At 41.3% G+C, this 20,015-nt stretch overlaps 1 protein-coding gene across 3 annotated transcripts in view; it reads left to right on the forward strand.

Annotated features, from left to right (window-relative positions):
- The window catches only part of GABBR2 (gamma-aminobutyric acid type B receptor subunit 2), an 832,666-nt gene that overhangs the window by 598,664 nt on the left and 213,987 nt on the right, over nucleotides 1-20,015 (forward strand). For all 3 annotated transcript variants that reach the window (XM_037893395.2, XM_037893394.2, XM_043540307.1), the window contains exon 13: nucleotides 7,026-7,148. In XM_037893395.2, the coding sequence (XP_037749323.1) occupies nucleotides 7,026-7,148 (123 nt within the window). The remainder of the gene's footprint in view (nucleotides 1-7,025; nucleotides 7,149-20,015) is intronic.

Genomic DNA, 20,015 nt, shown 5'->3' on the forward strand with positions numbered 1-20,015 from the left:
TGCCTCCATCTCCGTGGTAGAAAATCTTATTTTCAGCTACTTTACAGTTTAGAATCGCCAATTACCAGGCCTTAATGGCAAAGTATAACCACAAACTATGCTAAGCTGAACTCCTTTATTGAATGTCTGCTGGCAGAGCACAGAGAGCAGTTCCTGGCAATTGTTGCAGAAGGCCAACTTCTCTCCAGGGCACCTCTGCAGGATTCTCTCAACTCTGTTGATACTGCTGCTTGTTCACTTTTCCATGACCGTAGTTATGAGGATGGCCTCCTGGCTTCAGCTCTCTGGAATATCAAAGGAGGACCAGAATACTATAGAAGACCTTCCTTTTGACAGCATAAAGTTGTTTGACCACACAGACAAATCTCTGCACATATTAAGATTCCAGGGCCACTTTATGATCTTTGGGGATCTACATACCAGAAGAGGAAAATTTAGTAGGTCCCAGACAGCACAGAGGTTTCATCCCACCCTGTTCCCAAGCTTACAGAGGCCATATGAACTTCACTGTAAAAGGTAGAGGTTCCAGAGGAGAAAACCACCCACCTCCCAGCCTTCAACTTCACAACTTTCCACCTTGAAACATCAATTTTGATCGGAAGATCAAGGCCCTGAGTTCCCATCCCCTTACATACCAGCTACAACATTTCACCACTTTCCTCCCTTTGGCAACTGCCTTTACTGCTTCTGGCAGGCGTGGGCATCCATCACTATGGGCAAGTGGGTTTTGGAGAACATTTCCACAGGGTACTCCATCCACTTCAGTTCAGTTCCACCCACGAACTCCCCTTCTCCATCCCTCTTCCGGGTCCTCTTCCACAAGAACCTGCTATGGCAGGAAATAGACTCTCCTACACCTGAGTGCTATCAAATCAGTTCCCACACAGTACAGAAGGAAGGGGTTTTACTCCAGGTATTTCCTGATTCCCCAAAAAGTGGTTGGGGACCCATCCAGGATTTAAGACTACTTTATGAAGGCACAAAAATTGAGAATGGTGATACCTGTAGCTATAATCTTGTCACTGGATCAAGGGGATTGGTTCTCGGCCCTTGACCTTGAACGCATATTTCCACATTGCGATCCACTCATTCCGCAAACGATCCCTACACTTTATTGTAGTAACTTTTTGGCCTCTCATCCATCCTGAGGGTCTTTTCAAAGTTTCATGTTGGTAGTAGTGGCACATCTCCACAGGAATGCTATTTTGGTATTCCCTTACCTAGATTCTGAAAGGACACTGCTTGTGAAGTCACTTCCAGGTAATGTACAAGGTCATACTGGCCCTGCAACTGAACATTCAGAAGTCCACCTTGACCCCTGTGCAAAAACTGGCATTCATAGGGGCTCATCTCAACTCAGCAGTAGTGGCAGCCTTCCTGCCAATGCACAGATTGAAGTCCCTATCCAACTAAGTCAGTATGATTCAGATCAGTCCTCGGACCCCAGTCAGGAACTGTCTCCAACTACTGGGACATATGGCAGCCAGCACTTGCGTTTATAGATCATGCACAACTGCACATGCAAAGACTTCAAGGGTGGCTCAGGACAATTTCTTCACGGAGCGGACAGTCTAAACATACTGCTTTCCACACTCACTTTTGTAAAGAAATCTCTCAGTTGTTAGACACTCACAATGTGTGTGAGGGACTCCCCTTCACCTGCCCTCTCCCAATGACTGTCATAATAACAGATGTTTCCCTATTGTACAGCTCTGGGCAGGAGGATTCCCCAAGAAACCACTCTGCACGTCAACCTCCCAGCACTCAGAGCATTCGGATACATCTGTCTCCAGTGTCTGCCACTGATCAGAGGCAAAAACATAAAGGTCATAACAGACATGTCATGCATGTTTTATATAAACTGGCAAGGGGGAGCAAGATCACCCTTCCCTCTGTGCTGAAGCTATAAAGCTTTGGAATTGGAGTATATGCCATCAGATTGTTATCGCAGCAGCTTACCTTCCAGAAATGACCATGGACAGACTCAGCAGGCACTTCTGTCAAGACCATGAGTGGGAGATAGATTCCACCATACTTCCCTATGTATTCCAGCAATGGGGCACTCCTCAGACCTTTTTGCCACAACAATAATCAGGAAATGTGCTCAGTTTTGCTCCAGAGCTGGTCTGTGTCACCAGTCCCTTAGGAATGCCTTTCACCTCTAATAGACACCGGGTCTTCTGTATGCATTCCCCCTGACGTCTGATATCCAAAGTCCTACTCAAAATAAGAAAGGACAAGGCCAGAATTATTGTGATTGTTCTGATATGGCCCAGACAAACATGGTTTCCTTACCTGATATAGCTGGCAGTGTTCTCCCTGATCACTCCTCGTGCTGCCCCTTATCTGCTCTCTCAGGAGAATGGGAAGATTCTTTACCACATCTCAGAATCCTTCACCCCAGAGTACCCCTGATTGATGGCTCATGGGCATAGAAATGGCCTGTTCACAGCAAGTAAAAAGGATGTTACTGTACAACAGAAAACAGTCTACATGCTGCACTTAATTACTAAAATTATCACTATTTGCCCATTGGTGCAATCTCAAACACATAGCAACAACCTTATTGCTGCCAGACATACTATCCTATATTCTATACTACAGACCCTGGGGTTATCACTGAGCTCGCTTTTTCATCTGGCTGCCATCATGGCCTTCCATTTTCCCAATAGAGGGTTACTCTGTATTTGCCCACCCAGTGACAACAAGATTCCTTAAAGGCCTGGGCAACCTTTTTCCACCAGTTAAACGCCTTACTCTGCTTTTGGACTTTAACTTGGTTCTCAAATCCCTTACATGACCACAGTTTGAACCTGTGGCTGCCTGCTCACTCCTCCTTTTATCAATGAAGATGGCATTTCTGGTTGCCATCTCATCGGCTTGATAAGTGGGGGAAATATGGTCTCCTATGGCATACTAACTGTTCCCAATATTTTTCAGAGACAAGGTTATGTTACGACCACCCCCATATTTTTGCCAAAAGTATCTTCTCATTTTCATATTAATCAGCTCATAATCCTCACCAGGATAAGGGGGAGGCCTTGGTCTGCATGGCTGATGTCAGAGCCATGGCCTTCTACCTTGATAAGACTAAACCTTTCAGGAAGATTTCCAGATTCTTCTCGATTTGCAGAAAGAACAAAAGGAACTCCAATCTCTAAACGGAGGCTCTCTAGGTGGAAAACTGACTCTATTAGCAACTGCTGCCCATCTTGTAATCTCAAAGCACCTGCTGACACATGAGCTCACTCTCTGAGATATATTTCCACCTCCACAGCCTTTTCTTAAGAACGTTCCTATCATTTGAAATATGTAAAGCCACAACTTGGGCTTCTCTGCATACATTTGCCGAGCACTGTGCAATAATTCATAACTCTACTTCTGACAGTGTGTGTTTGGCTCAGCTATGCTTTCTTCCATACTGCAATAGACTCCAATGCCCCGGCCTCCTTAAAGGGGAACTGCTTGGGAGTCCCCTAGAGTGAAGCACCCATATGGACACTACTCGAAGAAGATGTGGTTACTCATCCTATGCAGTAATTGCAGTTCTTTGAGACGTGTTCTTCTATGGGTGCTCCAGTACCTGCCCTTTCCCTCTTCTTCGGAGTTTCCGGTCATGAGGTTTCACAATAGAGAAGGAACTGAGGACGGTTAGCCCACACAGTGCTATATAGCAATGACATAGGGCATGAGGTGAAGTAACATGCATGCACAAGGCTGAACAGACATGTCTATGAAAATCTCCTATTGAAGGTGCAGGGGGCATAAGTGCAGGAGCACCCATAGGGAGACGCATCTTAAAGAACTGCTGTTACTGTATTTTTCTTCTCCAAGAGACTGTTGTAGCAGTTTTTGCCCTGTCTGTTATAAAAATTGTTTTAAAAACTTAGCCTGGAGAAAATGCCAAGGTGAAGGGGTGTGGCCTAAGCTTCACCCCAAGTCAGGATGTAGGCACCTAAGACCAGTGCCTCCTGCTGGCCCAATAGCCACTTGGGAGTCTCAGCTGTGAACCATCTCCTGGAGTGAGGCGCCTAAGCCATTTTTTGTTGAGCAATAACTGAGGAGGAGGAAGTTTCTAGTTACTATTTTTAAAAAGTGACAACTTGTGGAGCAACTGATAATTTTATTCCTGATATCTGAAAGTTTACATAGTTTGAATGCAATTAAAAATATATACTATAAGGATAAGTAGGGGAAAGCTTTTAATTTCCAAATGGAAGAAAAAAATGAAGTGAAATAATATACACCTCTTCCTGCAAGTTTATAGAAACTCAATATAAAATACCATTATAGGTGGGGCTGGCAGGTTGCTTAACGCTTCCCATTATAAGACCCTGGTTTCAATTGTCTATAGCTTTGCCCTTAACTTTTATCCCAATGGTTAGAGCACCCACCTGGCATGTGAGAGACCCAAGTTCAATTTTCCGCTCCGCCTGATGTGAAGGATTCAAACTTGGGTCTCCACCTCGCAGGAGAGTGCCCTAACCCCTGGACTTTGGTGCATTCTAGGAGTTCTCTCAGTCTCTCGTGTTAGGTCAGGAAGAGTGTTACAGTGATTCTGCATGTGGTTAGGGTACTCCACTGAGAGGTAGGGTACCCAAATTCAAATATGATCTCCATATCAGGTTAATTGAACCTGGTAGTTATGAGGGGGGTCCATCATCTCCTCCTCCTAGCCATTTTGCATCTGTTTAGGTTTGCTCAGAGAAAACCTACTGGATCATGCCCCACAGGCGAGATGGGTGAGGGAACACCTAGTTGGAGGATCCCACTGGGGGTTAGGGGTGTGATAGGTGCCTGAACTGAGGTATGTGTGCACATGCTCACTGGCAGAAACTTTGGCACCTAGGGAACTTTAATAGAGGAAGTGTAGGTGCCTACAGAATTAGGTGACACCAGACCAGGGGTTTTGAGGATCGCAGTGGTGCCTAACTGTTGGACTTAAGTCCTTTTATGTATCTCTAGCCCTTACTGACTATTTTTATCCCTCCCTATTAGCTCAATGTGAAATTCACCCTTGTGCCCAGGGACAGCACAAGAACAGCATTACTTATTTACCTAAGCCCTCCTTTGAGGCCTTAAGTGGGACTTAAGTGATGCATAGGCTTTGGGCTGTTCCTGTACACAGGGTAAACTTCCCCCTGACACAACATCCCTTAGGTTTAGAGTGTAATCTTACAGCTGGTCATGAGTAAAGGGCAGGGTGTAATTGTGCTATGCCAAGAGTAGAGCAGGAACCAAACTGGGACTGAGAGTCACAGTTGAGTGCCTGTTTCCTTTTTAGTCTGCAGGGGAAGTACACAGTGCTAGCTCTTTTCCTGATTCAACTTCCCTTCTCTTCCACCCACTCCTTGCCCAGCTGTGCAGAAGAGAGAGTAGCAACACGGCGACAGCAGCTGCTTTCACCCCTACCCCCACCCTGCAGTGCCAGCCACGCTATCTTACCACCTGCTTACTCAGGGGAGCAAGGGTCATACTCTAGCCCTTAATTATGACAATATTAGATATATCGACTTTAGTAAGGAAGAAAATGGTTGCTGAACTTAGTATTTTTACTCCAAATAGTTTAAATACATGGGGAAGCAGCTTAGTAGAGAATGGCATACAATATTGCAGTAGCTTCTCTGAGAATGGAGAGTTTACACTAAATAATCAGGAAGGACTTTCCTGTGTTTCCTTCATACTTACATTTTTAGTTATGATTGTCACATTTTTTAATTAGTAACTTGTGGAGTAACTGATTTAGAGATCATTTTATGCCTAAAATTTCAATGGAAAGGGATTACAGACACGATCTGAAAGTTTATGTAGTTTAAATAAAATTAAAAATATATGCTATAAGGGTAAGTAGGGGAAAGCTTTTAATTTTCAAATGGAAGGAAAAAATGAAGTGATACAATACGTACCCCTTCCTGCAACTTTATAGAAACTCAATATAAAATAGAGACAGGGCTGGTAGGTTGCCTTCCCATTATAAGACTGTGGTTTCAATTGCTTATGACTTTGCCAAAATGTAATCATTTGGGCTGAAATTTTCCATGCTAGGTGTCCCTCTCAGGTTGAATTTGCTTGAAAAAAATCACTAAAACAATTCACCCATTTCCATGAATGAGACTAGGGGAAAAGGCATTGTTTTGCCCATTCTGGTGGCCTTTGCATTGAACACTGAAATGGGGGCCCTGTAGAAAAAATGCTCTGTGGTTGTGTAATTAAGGACACTATCAGCATGCATATGCACAAAGGGGCTGAATTAAGAGTCAACCTTAATTGTGGCATTTCTTAACTTTGAAGTGTTTGACTTTACATTAAAAGAACATTAAAGGTGAAGGTTTTTCTGTGTAATAGCAGCATCTATATATCATTTCTTTACCCCTGTAAGGCTGTAAGTGTAGGGTTTATTTTAACTAGTAAAGCAACTATTCCCTATTGAAATCTGGGCATATGCAAAATATTAAAGGTAACTGTTCTGAGTTACATGTGCAAAAAACCTCTTTTTTTCTGTAAAAAAAGGAAATATATGTTCCCCTTACTAGAAAACAGGATTTCAAACAAACTTGAATTGAAAATGTATCTCTAGCTTTTGCTATGGTGAGATCTGTAATAATTAATGGACTTCTATATGTACATAGCAATTGATCTTTGAGATTGAATCTTCTAGATTTTTCCAGAATTCTGAATTTGTTAATAAGTATTTACCAGTCCTCACTAATCTCCTTTTGGGATGTTTTATATAATCGTTAGACACTGACATTAAACAGGAGACAAAACTACAGTATCTTTCTTTCACCCTAGACTAACAAATTTATTTGAGCATAAGGTGCCACAAGTCCTTTTCTTTTTGCGGATACAGACTAACACAGCTGCTACTCTGAAACCTTTCTTTCACCTGCTATTTCTGAAATAATTCTCTATATATTATTAAAAAGCCTGTTTAGCAACAGTGCATGTTTATTCACTGCATGTGAGGAAGGCTCCACAGGAATCTGACTCATGGGAATGCCCTCCTCTGCTCTTTGTCCTTCCAGATTATTAAGGACCAGAAGCTGATGGTGATAGTTGGAGGGATGCTGCTGATTGATCTTTGCATCTTGATTTGCTGGCAGGTTGTGGACCCCTTGAGAAGGACTGTGGAAAAGTACAACATGGAGGTATGTCACGAAGACTAAGTATCAATATCTATAGTACCATGTCTGCTTCTGTAGCTTTCATTGAGCCTAGGTAAGGATACATGATGATATATTAAAGCAGGCCAAGTAGAGGTTTTTTGTTTTTGCTAAAGTAAAAATGAAACTACAGAGGAAATCCTAGCTGCGTTCTAAATAAGGTGCTGCCTCTGTCACTTTTAAAGATTTTTAGATGCAATAATGCTGTAAACACAGGAGAGTTCTCTAATAAGAATCTATAACAGATACTCTTGCAATAAATAATAGATTACAGAATCCATTAGTCAATTTCAGTAAACACATTCAAGACATCTGCAGCGAGGTCATTGCTTCGACTGCATTATTATTGTAGATGTTCAGGAATTATATTACCATTTCTGTTTTTCTCACTTGTAAGACCACCGCCCCCACACACACCCATGCTCATTGTTCCTATTTTGATGCCATTCCTGGAAAGGTCATGTTGAAGATTTGTGATTGTCTGGAGATAACCGCATAATACCACTTTGTGATATTGTTCCTAGAATTAGAACATTTTGAAAGTAAAAGGAATGATCACAAAGTTAATGAAATACCCTACCTAAATGCACATCAGCCCTGTACCTTCACATGGCATACTACGTACTTCCAACATGGAGATTGGAGATGTCAGTTAATCCAGACTTGATTTTTGTGGTCATCAGTGAGGAAAAACAATTTTATCACCAGTGCTGCTTAGTATCTTCAAAAAGTCTGTCATTCTATTCTATACTATAACCTTTTATTCCATGATTTCTATATTGCACCAGCATTTTTGGAAAAGGATTTGGGATTATTTTGGGAATGATTTATTTGAGTTGGGTTTTTTTAGGCAAAGACATTTTCAAAACATATGTCATAGCAGTGTCTCCTAAACAGTGAAATGTGCCTTCCAAGAGACACTCCAGAGGGTGCAAAATTGTTCAGTGTTTTGAGGTTTGTTTTTTCAAAGTTAGTCTCCAGCTGTTATGGTTGTGGAGAAGAACTTGAAAGTGTGATTGAAATTAACTGATGTGGCGATATCTGCCTGAATTTGAAGAGAGCCTGAAACAATAGGTCAGTGTCACTGTTGAGTAATATTGTAAAAATGAAAAGTAATGTTTAGGTCAGTTTTAAATAATTTGTATTTGAGCAATACTTAACATCCAAGTGTGTGTGTGTGTGTGTATAAAATAAAAAATCAGTTCATAAAGTATAAATTTAGGGACATGTTTTTTGAAATATAATTTCATTTCATTTAATAAAAATCCTAACATGAGTAGGCCTTTAACAATACAAGCTGGAACTGAAATGGGTCCTAATTGGTTTAATAATTTCTGAAGGAGGTCTCGGCTTTCAAATGTTTGGAAAATGCTGTGCTAAAGGAAATATAAATAACACTTATTGCTTTCTGCAGTGGAGTCTTCCTTAGATTGTGAGCTTTTGGGGGATAGGGATCGCCCTTTATTAAGTGTTTGAAAAGTGCCCATGTTGTAGTGGCTACTTCTGGAAATGCATATTTCCATTCAGCAATAGTTTCACCTTGTGGTATTGCATAACTTTACTGAAAAATGCTCACAAACAATTAACATGTACTCAAGCTTTTCACTGTCTTGCTTATTTCACAAAATATAGTTTTAGTAGGATTTTCTCCCCCAGAAAGTAGGCTCAGAATAAGTAAATGTCACTTTAGCCAAAGAAAAGGGTATTGGTGTGGGCCAGTCAGTCCACCTGTAAGTGCTGGTATAACTACCAAGGTTTCATACATCATTCAGTTCCACGTGTACAAAGTCTTTGTATCACATAAATACATACTTTATTATGAAATGAGAATAACTGATGTCCTTTCAGTGGGTATTTGTGCCTTTTGACCTCTGCTGAGTTCATGTCCTAGCATAGCAGGCAGTAACGGATTAGGTGTGCAGACTAATAACTCACAGACATTAGTGATGTTAGAGAGTTTTCCTCCCTCTAGGGGAAAGATTAGTAAATCATCTGCAACCCGGGCTGTGTAATTCAGTCCCAGTTAACGTAAGCAGGTGGTGGCTCTTGAGCACGAACACCTGCAGCCTCTCTCACTCTTTCGCTTGCCTGAAAGAAGCAGAGTACAGGAAAATATCAGAAAAGTGACTGACCCATAATTACTTTTTTCAAGCATAAAGCTGGGAATGGGCAGCAGGGGACGGATCATTTGATTACCTGTTCTGTTCATTCCCTCTGGGGCACCTGGCATTGGGCACTGTCAGAAGACTGGATACTGGGCTAGATGGACCATTGGTCTGACCCAGTATCCTGTTCTTCTGTTGTATCACCTTCAATTAATCAAATTCTGTTTGATCACTTATTGTTTCCATGATTTGTTCCTATTTCCTAAAGCATTTGTGGGCCAGCCTTTTGAAAAATGCGTATTTAAAAATAGGGGTGTGTATGTGTGTTAGGGTCATGGATGTGTACTCATACACAGAGGCATATCCCTAATTGTTTACAGACCAACGTTGACATTGATTAACTGTGGTACCTTACTGTTGCTCTTTAGTATGTTCTCTCCATGTTTGTTCGATATTTTAAGATACTAAAATGTAATAACTTAAGTACATTATATAGAAAATAATTAATGAGAACCTGACTTTTGGGCGGTCATACAGAAATTCATTTTTTTTTTAGTGCATCTGTTATCAGTCATTCTGCTCAGTATTTTTAGTTCCCCATGGAGCTTTAATATTAAATAGAAGTGGCTAGAGTTAGTGTAATTTTAAGGCTGTGAAATCAATCACTTAGAGATCAGGAAGTCTAAACGTTCTTTTCCACATTAACTCACACATTGCATATCCTATATATTTCATTATATGCATTAATATAAGAAATAATACTGTAAACTGTTTGTAGGTTCCTTATTCTAGAGCTAAAGAGCTTGTGGATGTACAAAGGTGGTGCAAGCTCCTACAAGAAATTGAGGCTCTTCTAAACAAAGCTTAAAAAAAGAACGCCTGCCCTTTTTGGAGGCAAAACTAGCAAACCCACTTCAAGGTGACCTCATATTGTGTAGCTCAAATGAAGCCTCTGGGGGTTGTCAGAGCACTGTCATCAAAGCAACTTGCAAGATCATGACTGGTATTTTCCTAATAGTAATCCCATTTCTAACACACTGAGAATCTTTTACCCTTTCTCTGGGAAAGACATGTTTTAAAGAAATTCCTGGATAGATGTGGCATATCCAGAGCAGCATAGAGTACGAGGATCTCCACTGTGCATTTAATTTGCCTTAAAATCATCAGAACAGCCATATGAATAGCCTTGTATGCAGAGCAGTACTATTGAAAGAGCCAAAGATGAGTATTTGGAACTGGCCTTTATATTACTTTCCCTAGGATATGTAGTGTCTTTCATGGCCAATTGTGTATCTGATGTTATCCAGACCTCAGCTCAGGTGATGGTTGAATTAACTATAACTAAAAGATTGCTGTGGCTTAAATAATGGTTAGCTGACCAAACACCCAGGGCAAGCCTCTGGACTTTTCCAGTGAACGGGATTCTCTTCTTCAGCTGGTAACCACAGAAGAGATAGCCAGCTTTCATGGAAAAGAGAGCACTGCCCTCTCCAAGTCTGAGACATGTGGGTTGCACCTCTCATTTGGCAAATGCCAGAGACAGCTTAGTCTCGTCCATCAGACTCCCTGGCCTTCCACTTTCATTCTAGAGTCAGTGATTAGGCAAACAGAGTAATAATAATTTGGGCTCCCTCAGGAATATTTCCCTGCATTTGACCTCCAGTTACATATTGGATGACAATTGGTGGTCCAGGGGTCAAAGCCTTCCTTTGTGAGCTGAGTCCCACAGAAGAGCACCATCCAGAACGATGGATCAGTTTCCAGATCAGGACAAAAGAGAACCAAAAAATCCTCAAAGGGCAGATAATGTAAGAAAAAAGCCAGGAAACACTCCAAAGGCTCATCCTATTCCACTAGCTCTAGCTCCTTCTGTGAGGAAGGGGAACTCTTAAGTTTGAACCATGGTAGTCTCAAGCCAGAGAAGCAGGAGAAATGCTTTCTCTCAGAGATGTGACACCACTGGGAGCAAGGTGGTGGTCACCTTTGCAATCCTGCAGAAAAGAGAGGATGAGTGAGTGAATTCCAAGGGCAAATATCTCACTTCCAAGGCTGTGAGAATTTACCATTCCCGTGCCAACTTTCCCAGAGACCTTGCAGAAGTAAAACAGAGGTCACCCGTAGGAGGGGACTGAAAGTTTGTCAGCAGAGCTCACAGCTTTTCTGGCAGTAACAGTTTTCACCCGGGACACCATATCCAAATGCAATGATTTAGACTAGATCCTCTGAATCATAATTTTACTCTGGTGCTAAAGAAAATATCTGCCTACTGTTTTCATGGTAGAGAGACATGGATTTCATGAGACTGGCCATGAGGCTCATGACAGCAAGCTCTGTGGCTTAAACTCTGGACTGTGGATAGTTACTCGAAACAAATCCTCTTTCCTCAAAATTCTCATGTGAAAGCCTGTTTGGGGAAAAGCTTGATAGTGGCGGCTGACAATTCAGATTACTCTTTTCCAGTCCAAGCCACTGATTGGACAGCAATCATGCCTGACTCCACCCAGAAATAGGCCTGGGGCCAAAATATCCCAGTTCTCAGATACATGGTTCCAGTTGACCTCTGACAAGTAGGTAACAGAGATTGTGTGATATGATACTTTCTAGAACTTCAGGCACCACCACATCCTCTCTTTATTCTCTCTCTGGCCTTGATGGATGATGAGAAATATCAAATTCTCCTGAAGGAGATCTTGTAACTACCAGAACTAGGGCTAATTTTTTTCCCCAGAAGAAAGGTGCTCAGTGCTCTAATGCTTCTCCACAGTAAGAAAAATATCAGGAGTCAAGTTCTCCTTTACCTCAAAAGTCTGAGGAGTTTGATGAAGAAGATAAACTGGTCATGGAGATTTTAGCTTCTGCTGTCACTACAATATCTCCAGACCTCCTTCTGTGTGGGCTTGACAGAATATTATATGCACATAGCCATCAGACTCTGTCATTGACAATTTCTCTGGCTTACTTGTGGAAAATTACGACTTCGTATAATGTTACCTTTCAGATGATCCTTCAGCAGCAGCATCTTCACAAAGGTGCTGATAGTGATAAAGGTGAGGCTGAGGAGTCTAGGAACTCATCTGGGTAACATTCTTATCAGAGCACCATCCCAAGGAAGCTTGCAGGAAGCAACCCAAAGGAGTCTTTCCTTGCTTCAGATACATGGGTTTATAGTAAACTTAAAGAAATGTTCCTTGCTCCTTTCCCAAATGAATGTTCATCCTGGAGTCAAGAGAGACAAAGAGGGCCAGAATTTTCACTGTGCAAGAGAAGTTTGACCAAGTGCAGGCTCTGATCCCTGAAGTATCAAAACAAACTGTTTTTCATCCACCGTTGCCTATGGCTTCTGAGTCTTCAGGTTTCATGAGCAAGGCAGCATATAAAATGACCAAAGGATACCTCCTACAGGCCTAGAACAAGTAAGCCATCCCCACAGAGGCAAAGGAAAGTGAGGATGTCATCGAAAGTTATTGAGACTCTCTGTTGGTGGAAATAAGAAGTCCATCTTATGCTACATGCATCCCTTTACAGTCTGGACCCCAAAATCTTGACCACAGATGCTAGCCTTTCTGTATGGGTAACACACACAGGGCCTACAGTGCCCATGGAACATGTTGTGGTTCAGAGACAGAATCCTGAACATTAGCCTCCCCTAAAGGTAAGGGGTGTTATGTTGGTGGTCTTTGATTTCTAGGATAACTTGAAAAAGGAGAATCAGTTATGTAACAGTGATTGTGGTATATATAAATAGACAACGGGGCTCAAGAAATACAAGTCTCAGTGTTAAAATGATGCAAATGTGATCATGGGGGAGGGGGAAATTCACCTAATCTCCATCGATGTAATTCACAGTGAACACAAAGGCAGACTGACTAAGCCATCAGTAAATAGACAATTTAAATCAATGTTTTCCTGATATCAGGAGGTTAACCCACCCCCAAATGAACCTGGTTTTATCCACTCTAAATACAAAGGAAAAGTGCTTCTTCACCAGAGAAGCAGGCCAAGGGCTATTGCAAACTGACACTAGCTCACTGGTGGCCTAAAAGGATGCTTTGTGCTTTAGGCCCCAATTTCACTTTGAGAAAGTGTGATCCAGAAGATAAAGGAGGAAACAATGATAATTCTCATTACCCCAAAGTGGTCAAGAAGGTGTAAACACAAGTATGAACAAAGACACAAAATTCAGCCTAAAAATTCTAGGTTTTCAGCTCTTTTGCCTTTTTTTTTTTTATGGGATCGCCTAGATTTAGGCTTAAGTTTTTCTACCATTACATCTCATTTTTACTTTGTAAAACTGTCACAAAAACGCTTTATCTTATTTTAAATGTAGGGGTATCTGTTAGCATGAAAGTGCACCAAGCAGTGGTCTGAAAATGTTAGTTAATTTTAAATAAACACAGATATTTTTCTTTTGTCCTACTTATTGATCCATCCCTACTAACTGTCTTTACCTCTCAGCAAGACTTTCAAGATGTAATGATCCAGAATGAAAAACTTGATGATTTCCTCTCTAGGGCTGACTTCATACAAGTCTTTTGGGTCCTTATTAGAGCTGGTCATAAAAATTCTGACACCGTAGCTTTTCATCAGCATTTGCCAAGTTGTCAAAATCAAAATGTTCCATTTAGACAATTTCCTGTCAGCTAACTCTCCCAGCTCCTCAGCAACCCACTTGGTGGGCTACAGGAGACCCCTGGTTTCCCAGCTTTCCAGGTAGAGATTTCAAAATCAGGGGTACCAGGGCTTCCAGGATCCACAGGTCTGGGGCAGCCCACTGACAGAGTGCCCTGAAGCCAGGGATTCATCCCCTTTCACAGAGAATTTTTTTTTCATTCCAAATCCAAACAAAACCAAATTTGAAATAACTATATCCTCTGCAAAACAGAATGACCTTCTTCAGAATTCAAGTATATAGTTAATATAGTTCAGTAAGTCATTACATATATATATACACACACACACATACACGTGCAATATATATTTAAAAGAATTTAGGGTTTCAAGACAGCTTTAGAACTACAATTTGGAGTAAAAGGGCCAAGCCCTGGAGTCATATAGATAATGTCTGACCAGACTTCAGAATATGCAGGGTGAGAAGGGCAGTCTAAGTAGTTCCAATTAAAACTGAGTTCAGTCTTGGCAAGAACCCACAGCACCTATTCTTTCATCTTCAAACTTTTTTCTCATTTCAAAGCATCTTTACAGACAGGAGAAGCATTAGAGTGTCACCATTCATTCCTGCCCAGGGTTTGTTCCTCCATTAAGCCCAGCCTAGTCATGTCCTTGTATATAATGTCATGCCATCTGATCATTGGTTGGTCCCTAGGTCTGACTGGCCTTGGTTGCCTTTGCGTTATTTTCTTTGGCATGCTGTCATCTGTATGTTTGCTACAGTATCCCCATCGTAATCTTTTTGATTGCAGCCAATCCCATACCCTGGTTTCACATCCTACTCTGCTAACTTCTTCATTTCTCTTAAAATCCTACTTTACATCTGCTGTCTTCTGAAGAACTGTCATATCTACTGCCTCCAAGCATCTGATGTTTTATTTAATGCAGCTTCTTCCAGACCATAGAGGAGTGCCATTAGTACACTGGTTTGATACATTTTCACTTTGTTATCAAGTGAAACATTTTTATCAGTCCATAATTTCATCAATTTCTGTGCAGCATTGTAGCTAAAGCATGTTTCTTTTAACCTCATCCTTGATGGAACCATAGGCACAGATCAAGCTTCCTAAGCACACAAGATATTACTTCTGTGAATCACTGCTGCTGTTTTCAACACTTTATCTATTGTCCCTTTTCCAAGATGCAACTGCTTTGTCTTCATGGCATTTGCTGTAAGTCTATATCAACTGCACCAATTTTTCAGGGTAGCGAGGAGTATCATCATTAATTCAAGTGTGTCTCCCAGTTGTACTACGTCATCTGCATAAACTAAAGAGCTTAACTCTAGATCACCCAATATCATGTCCTCCAACTCATCTACCATTCTCAATGTCCAGATTAAGAACATGATGAAAGGCAATGGTGATTCCATGTCCTCTTGTCTTATGCAAAACTTAGACTTGAATCAGTTGCTTAGATTTCCACCATTTCTTGTGGCACTATGCTGGCTAGGTAAATGACATAGGGTGTAGGGTTTTGGCTTTGTGGAACACTAATCCATCTTTTATGGGGATATAGGCCTGTATAGTTTGCATGGCTTACACCTTAGGAGAAAAGGAATCAATTTCCTCAGGGACAGGCTGGCTAGAGTATTTAGGCATTAAACTACTAGCAAAAGGCGAGGGTAAATAGAGGGAAGATATTACCATTCAGCACAAAATTGAAATGTTGAGAATAAAATTAATCAAATAGCCAAAGGACATAGAGAAGAAATTCTTCCGTTCCCTACATGTCAGTGCTAGGAGCCTGGGTAACAAACAAGAGGAACTGAATTTTTTGACCTAGTATATTATTGAAACCTGGGGGGATGTTTTGCAATACGTGAATGTTAAAATCAATGATTATAACCTATTTAGGAAGGATCAAAAGGGGCAGGGGAGTGGCACTCTGTCACTGGGCCAGGGAAAGGCTCCAGTAGCAGAGAAAATCTCCATCAGTTCCCAGTTGCTGAACCTTTTCCTGTCACCTCCCTACTTCCAAATCCTTTCACTAACACATGTAGCTACACACCACAGGGTGGATGCAGCCTGTTTTTTTACTTCTGCATGTAGCTACGTGTATCCTACACTCTGCCACAAGAGGTGTGCACTGTATCCATAGCCTTATTTTGGTTTGACAGTGACTAATTTCACATTAGTTTAAACCTATTCATAATTGACTTACACTATACCAAAATAAGCCTGGTTTAAACTAAAATTATCTTGGGTTTTGCATCTGACTAACCAAATCTGCTGAAAACAGTACCCTTAGGTAAAGTGGTGCAATTCTGTGCATAGAAAATCCCTTACAGTATGCCCTCAGTAGGTTTTCTGGCAGTAAGCCAGGTGTTAATATTGCTCATTTCCACAGAATGTGTTTGAAACCTTGCTGCCAGGCGGCGCCAGCAGCAACAAGGGCCGGGTTCATTATCTAGGGGTTCCTTTTCAACAATACAACACAAAACCAGCTTGAGACCCCACCCAGTGACCTGGGACAATTACATACCACCCCCTGGGTGCCTCTAAGAGGCAATACTTCCCCTCTTGCAAGCACAGAGTCTGAATGTAGCAAAACCTTTTAATAAAAGGAGGGAAGTAATTCAGCATTAATTTGAGAAAACACAGCAACTAGGGTTTGTAAACATAAACCATGAGCAAAAGACCCACCCCCAAGTAAGTTAGGCAGTGTCCTTTTCCCCTCAAGTTCTTAAGTCCAGCAATCCAAAAGCCCTTTTAATGTGTCTGTCCCTTCTCTGTACCCCACTCACGGTTGCTGTCCTGGGCTCGTGCAACTCCAGAGTTCAGAGGTTCATCCGCAGAGTTCACCTCCCACCTTGTTGGTGGGGGTGTGTGTGTAAGGAAGCACCTTACACACTATACCACTTGGGCACTCACTCATCACCCCAACGACCAATTGCCGCACCTATCTGTGGGGCTCTGCTCTGGCCATCTCCACCAGCCACCTGGCTGGCCACTTGCCATGATGTCTTCAGGGCACCCCACTTAACACAGCTGTCAGTGATTTCAGCTGTTAGTGGGGGAACTTCACTGCTGGTGCACACTGGGAAGTCTCTTGCAATAGACAGGTTTCAGAGTAGCAGCCGTGTTAGTCTGTATTCGCAAAAAGAAAAGGAGTACTTGTGGCACCTTAGAGACTAACAAATTTATTTGAGCATAATCTTTCGTGAGCTACAGCTCACTTCATCGGATGCATTCAGTGGTGCATCCGATGAAGTGAGCTGTAGCTCACGAAAGATTATGCCACAAGTACTCCTTTTCTTCTTGCAATAGAGACACTGTCCCAAAGTAGGTCTAATACTTTAGACCCAGGTATCAGTGATTTCAGCTCTGCAGCAGGTAACAAGACTCTCAGTTGAACCTAAATTAGCTCTTTTATTACACTATGGAGAGAAGAAGAGCCGAACAGTGTCTAGGACCCTTAAAAAGCACCCACAGGTCCAGGTCCAGGTCCAGGTCCAGGTCCAGGTCCAGGTCCAGGTCCAGGTCCAGGTCCAGGTCCAGGTCCAGGTCCAGGTCCCTCACCTCTTTTCTTTCCCCCCCAACTCATTGGGCTTTGGAACCCATGTCCCCTGCCTAGCGAGTGCTGTTCAGTTGAGGGTGAGTCTTTACATTGGGGGTATGCCAAGTACATTTCTGCTGCCCTCGGTTCATGCAACAAGGATAACAACACTTTATTAGTCCTGCCCCGATAATGAGGAGACTAGGGATCCAACGCGAGCCACAAGTGATCATTTGGGCAAGCAATCCCATCATGCTGAGTACCTACGCAGGGTGGATGTGTCCATGCAAACGAGATCAGCTCCTGAAGTCTTTTTCCACAGCTCACCAATAGATGTCAGGGGAAAGCTCATTCAGACTCTGCTTTCATCTTTGTTATTCCTATTATCTCAGTGAATCAGACACACAGAATTTGTACAAACAGCTGATTCTATATCTTCATGTAAGGCTATCCCTGAGTTAGTGGCTCACAAAATGAATACTGGAGAGAGACTTTCTATACCTTTCTCCACCACAGTGGATGAACTTGACTAAGAATGCAATTCTGGAAGGCAATGGCTCAAGACAGTAGTACAGGGTTATTAATGACGCACAGATAATGGTCTATTAGTGGACCTGAAATGAGGGTGGTCATTTGCCATCCTTCATTTTCAACACAGATTCAACAATGACTTAGTCTGGATTCATTCCATATGTGACCATTTTCACCTCCAGTGAACATTCTTTGTTTCTTCACCATTTTGTGGAAACATGTATGCACCTTATAAAACAGTGTGTAGTTGAGACTGGGCATTCACATATATGTTTAGGACACAATGTTGCATCATCAAATTGGACATTTTAATTCATGAGAAAAATGCCACTTTCACTATTATATTCCTTAAATACTTTTGCACCATCCCAATCTCCACATCTACAGTTTTTCTTTACTTCTTTCTAGGGTTTCTCTTTTCATCCTACTTCTAATTAGCATGGTAGCTCTTCTACCTCTGCTTGGCCTATATACCTGTTTGGTTTATTATAGTTTCCAGGATCTGTTTAGACACCAGAAATTATTGGTTTATTTTTCTTACAATATGCCTTTTTGAAAAGTAGGTGATATTATGATTATGAGCATGAGCTCCCCGCTCACTTTTGATCCATGAATATCCTGTCTTTCTCAATTTAAAGTGCTAAGTAACAAATCTGGATGACTGAAAACCACATACAACCAGTCGCTTTAAACTATTGTTCATTTTTTCATTTCTCTCTTTTCTTTTCTGTTCACACTTTTCAGTATCTATAAATTTTTTGTGGATGACTAATCTCACATGCCCAATTACAGAAAATGGTTTATTCCAAGAGGAAATATTATTTGATGTTGGTATCCATTAACAATTGACACAATTCAAGTAAATAAAAGAACAATTTCTTGTACTACAGATCAATAAAGCTACAACTACAGTAAGCAGTTCCTCACCTTTTAATTCATTGTCTGTAAAGTTTTGGAAACAACTCTATTTATAACTAATCTTTTTTCCCCAACTGTTCACTGTAACAAAAAAGGTAGTTCTGTTAAATCCCTCTTCCAGGTCACTGCCACCTCACCGTGCATGTCTACTCTGCTACATATAGGATGGATGCCATTAAATATTTATTGCCAGGTAGTATTATTATCTGGTTTATCATACAGTGGTAGCTAAAATACAACAGATGCTTCTCTCTGCTTGGAATAAGTAACGTGTATCTCAGAAACAATTATATATTACCTGTGAATAAACTGACTTTTTAATGGTAATTGCTGCAGTCTTAGGACTAGCTTTTAGTTACATCTGTGCAATCGCTTTGAGCCAAATTGTGCAGTGATTTACAATGTTTGCAGTGCCACTGAAATCATATTGGTCAGTAACTGAGATCAGAATTTGGCCCTAAGTGTGTGCAAGTAGCAACACATGCTGGATCAAAAAAGCAAGATTTTGCTGAGCATCAGAAATCTTGGATCAAATTATACACAGAGTTCACCTGCTGTTTCACTGATGGCAGTTGGCATGCATGGGGATATATGTTTCAGCAGAAAATTAGACCTTGTACTTCCATGACTATTTCCTATGTGTGGAGGTACATTTACAACGCCACCTTTGAAGTGGCAGTAGTTTGAGCTTTTCAGAACTTGCATGGGTCAAGTTTTGGAGAGCCCTGAAAGCTTTGGGGAGCAGCAGGGGATAGTTAAAGGGGGCCATTATGATCATCTAGTCTGACTTCATTAAAAGGCAGAAGGCATGTGTGGAGAGCTACTCTGTTTCAAATCTGTGAATAATTCATTAAAAAAATTCCTTCTACCTGGGTTTCACCAGCACCACCACCACACACTGCCATAAGAAATAGTAATAATCTGACACAGATTAATGCAGACGAAAAAAATAAATTGAAAAATTTGAGAGTATTTTAGGGTAATAATTGGTGAAGCAGTTTTATAATTCTGATATGTGTGTTCAGGTGCAAAGGATTATGCAGATTCAAAACGTTCTTCAGACAATCAGATCACATTCATCTCTCTGTCTGTGTGTGTGTGTCTATATATATATATATATATATATATATAT

This window comes from Chelonia mydas, chromosome 2 (genome assembly GCF_015237465.2).
Source record: "Chelonia mydas isolate rCheMyd1 chromosome 2, rCheMyd1.pri.v2, whole genome shotgun sequence".
Lineage (NCBI taxonomy): Eukaryota > Metazoa > Chordata > Testudines > Cheloniidae > Chelonia > Chelonia mydas.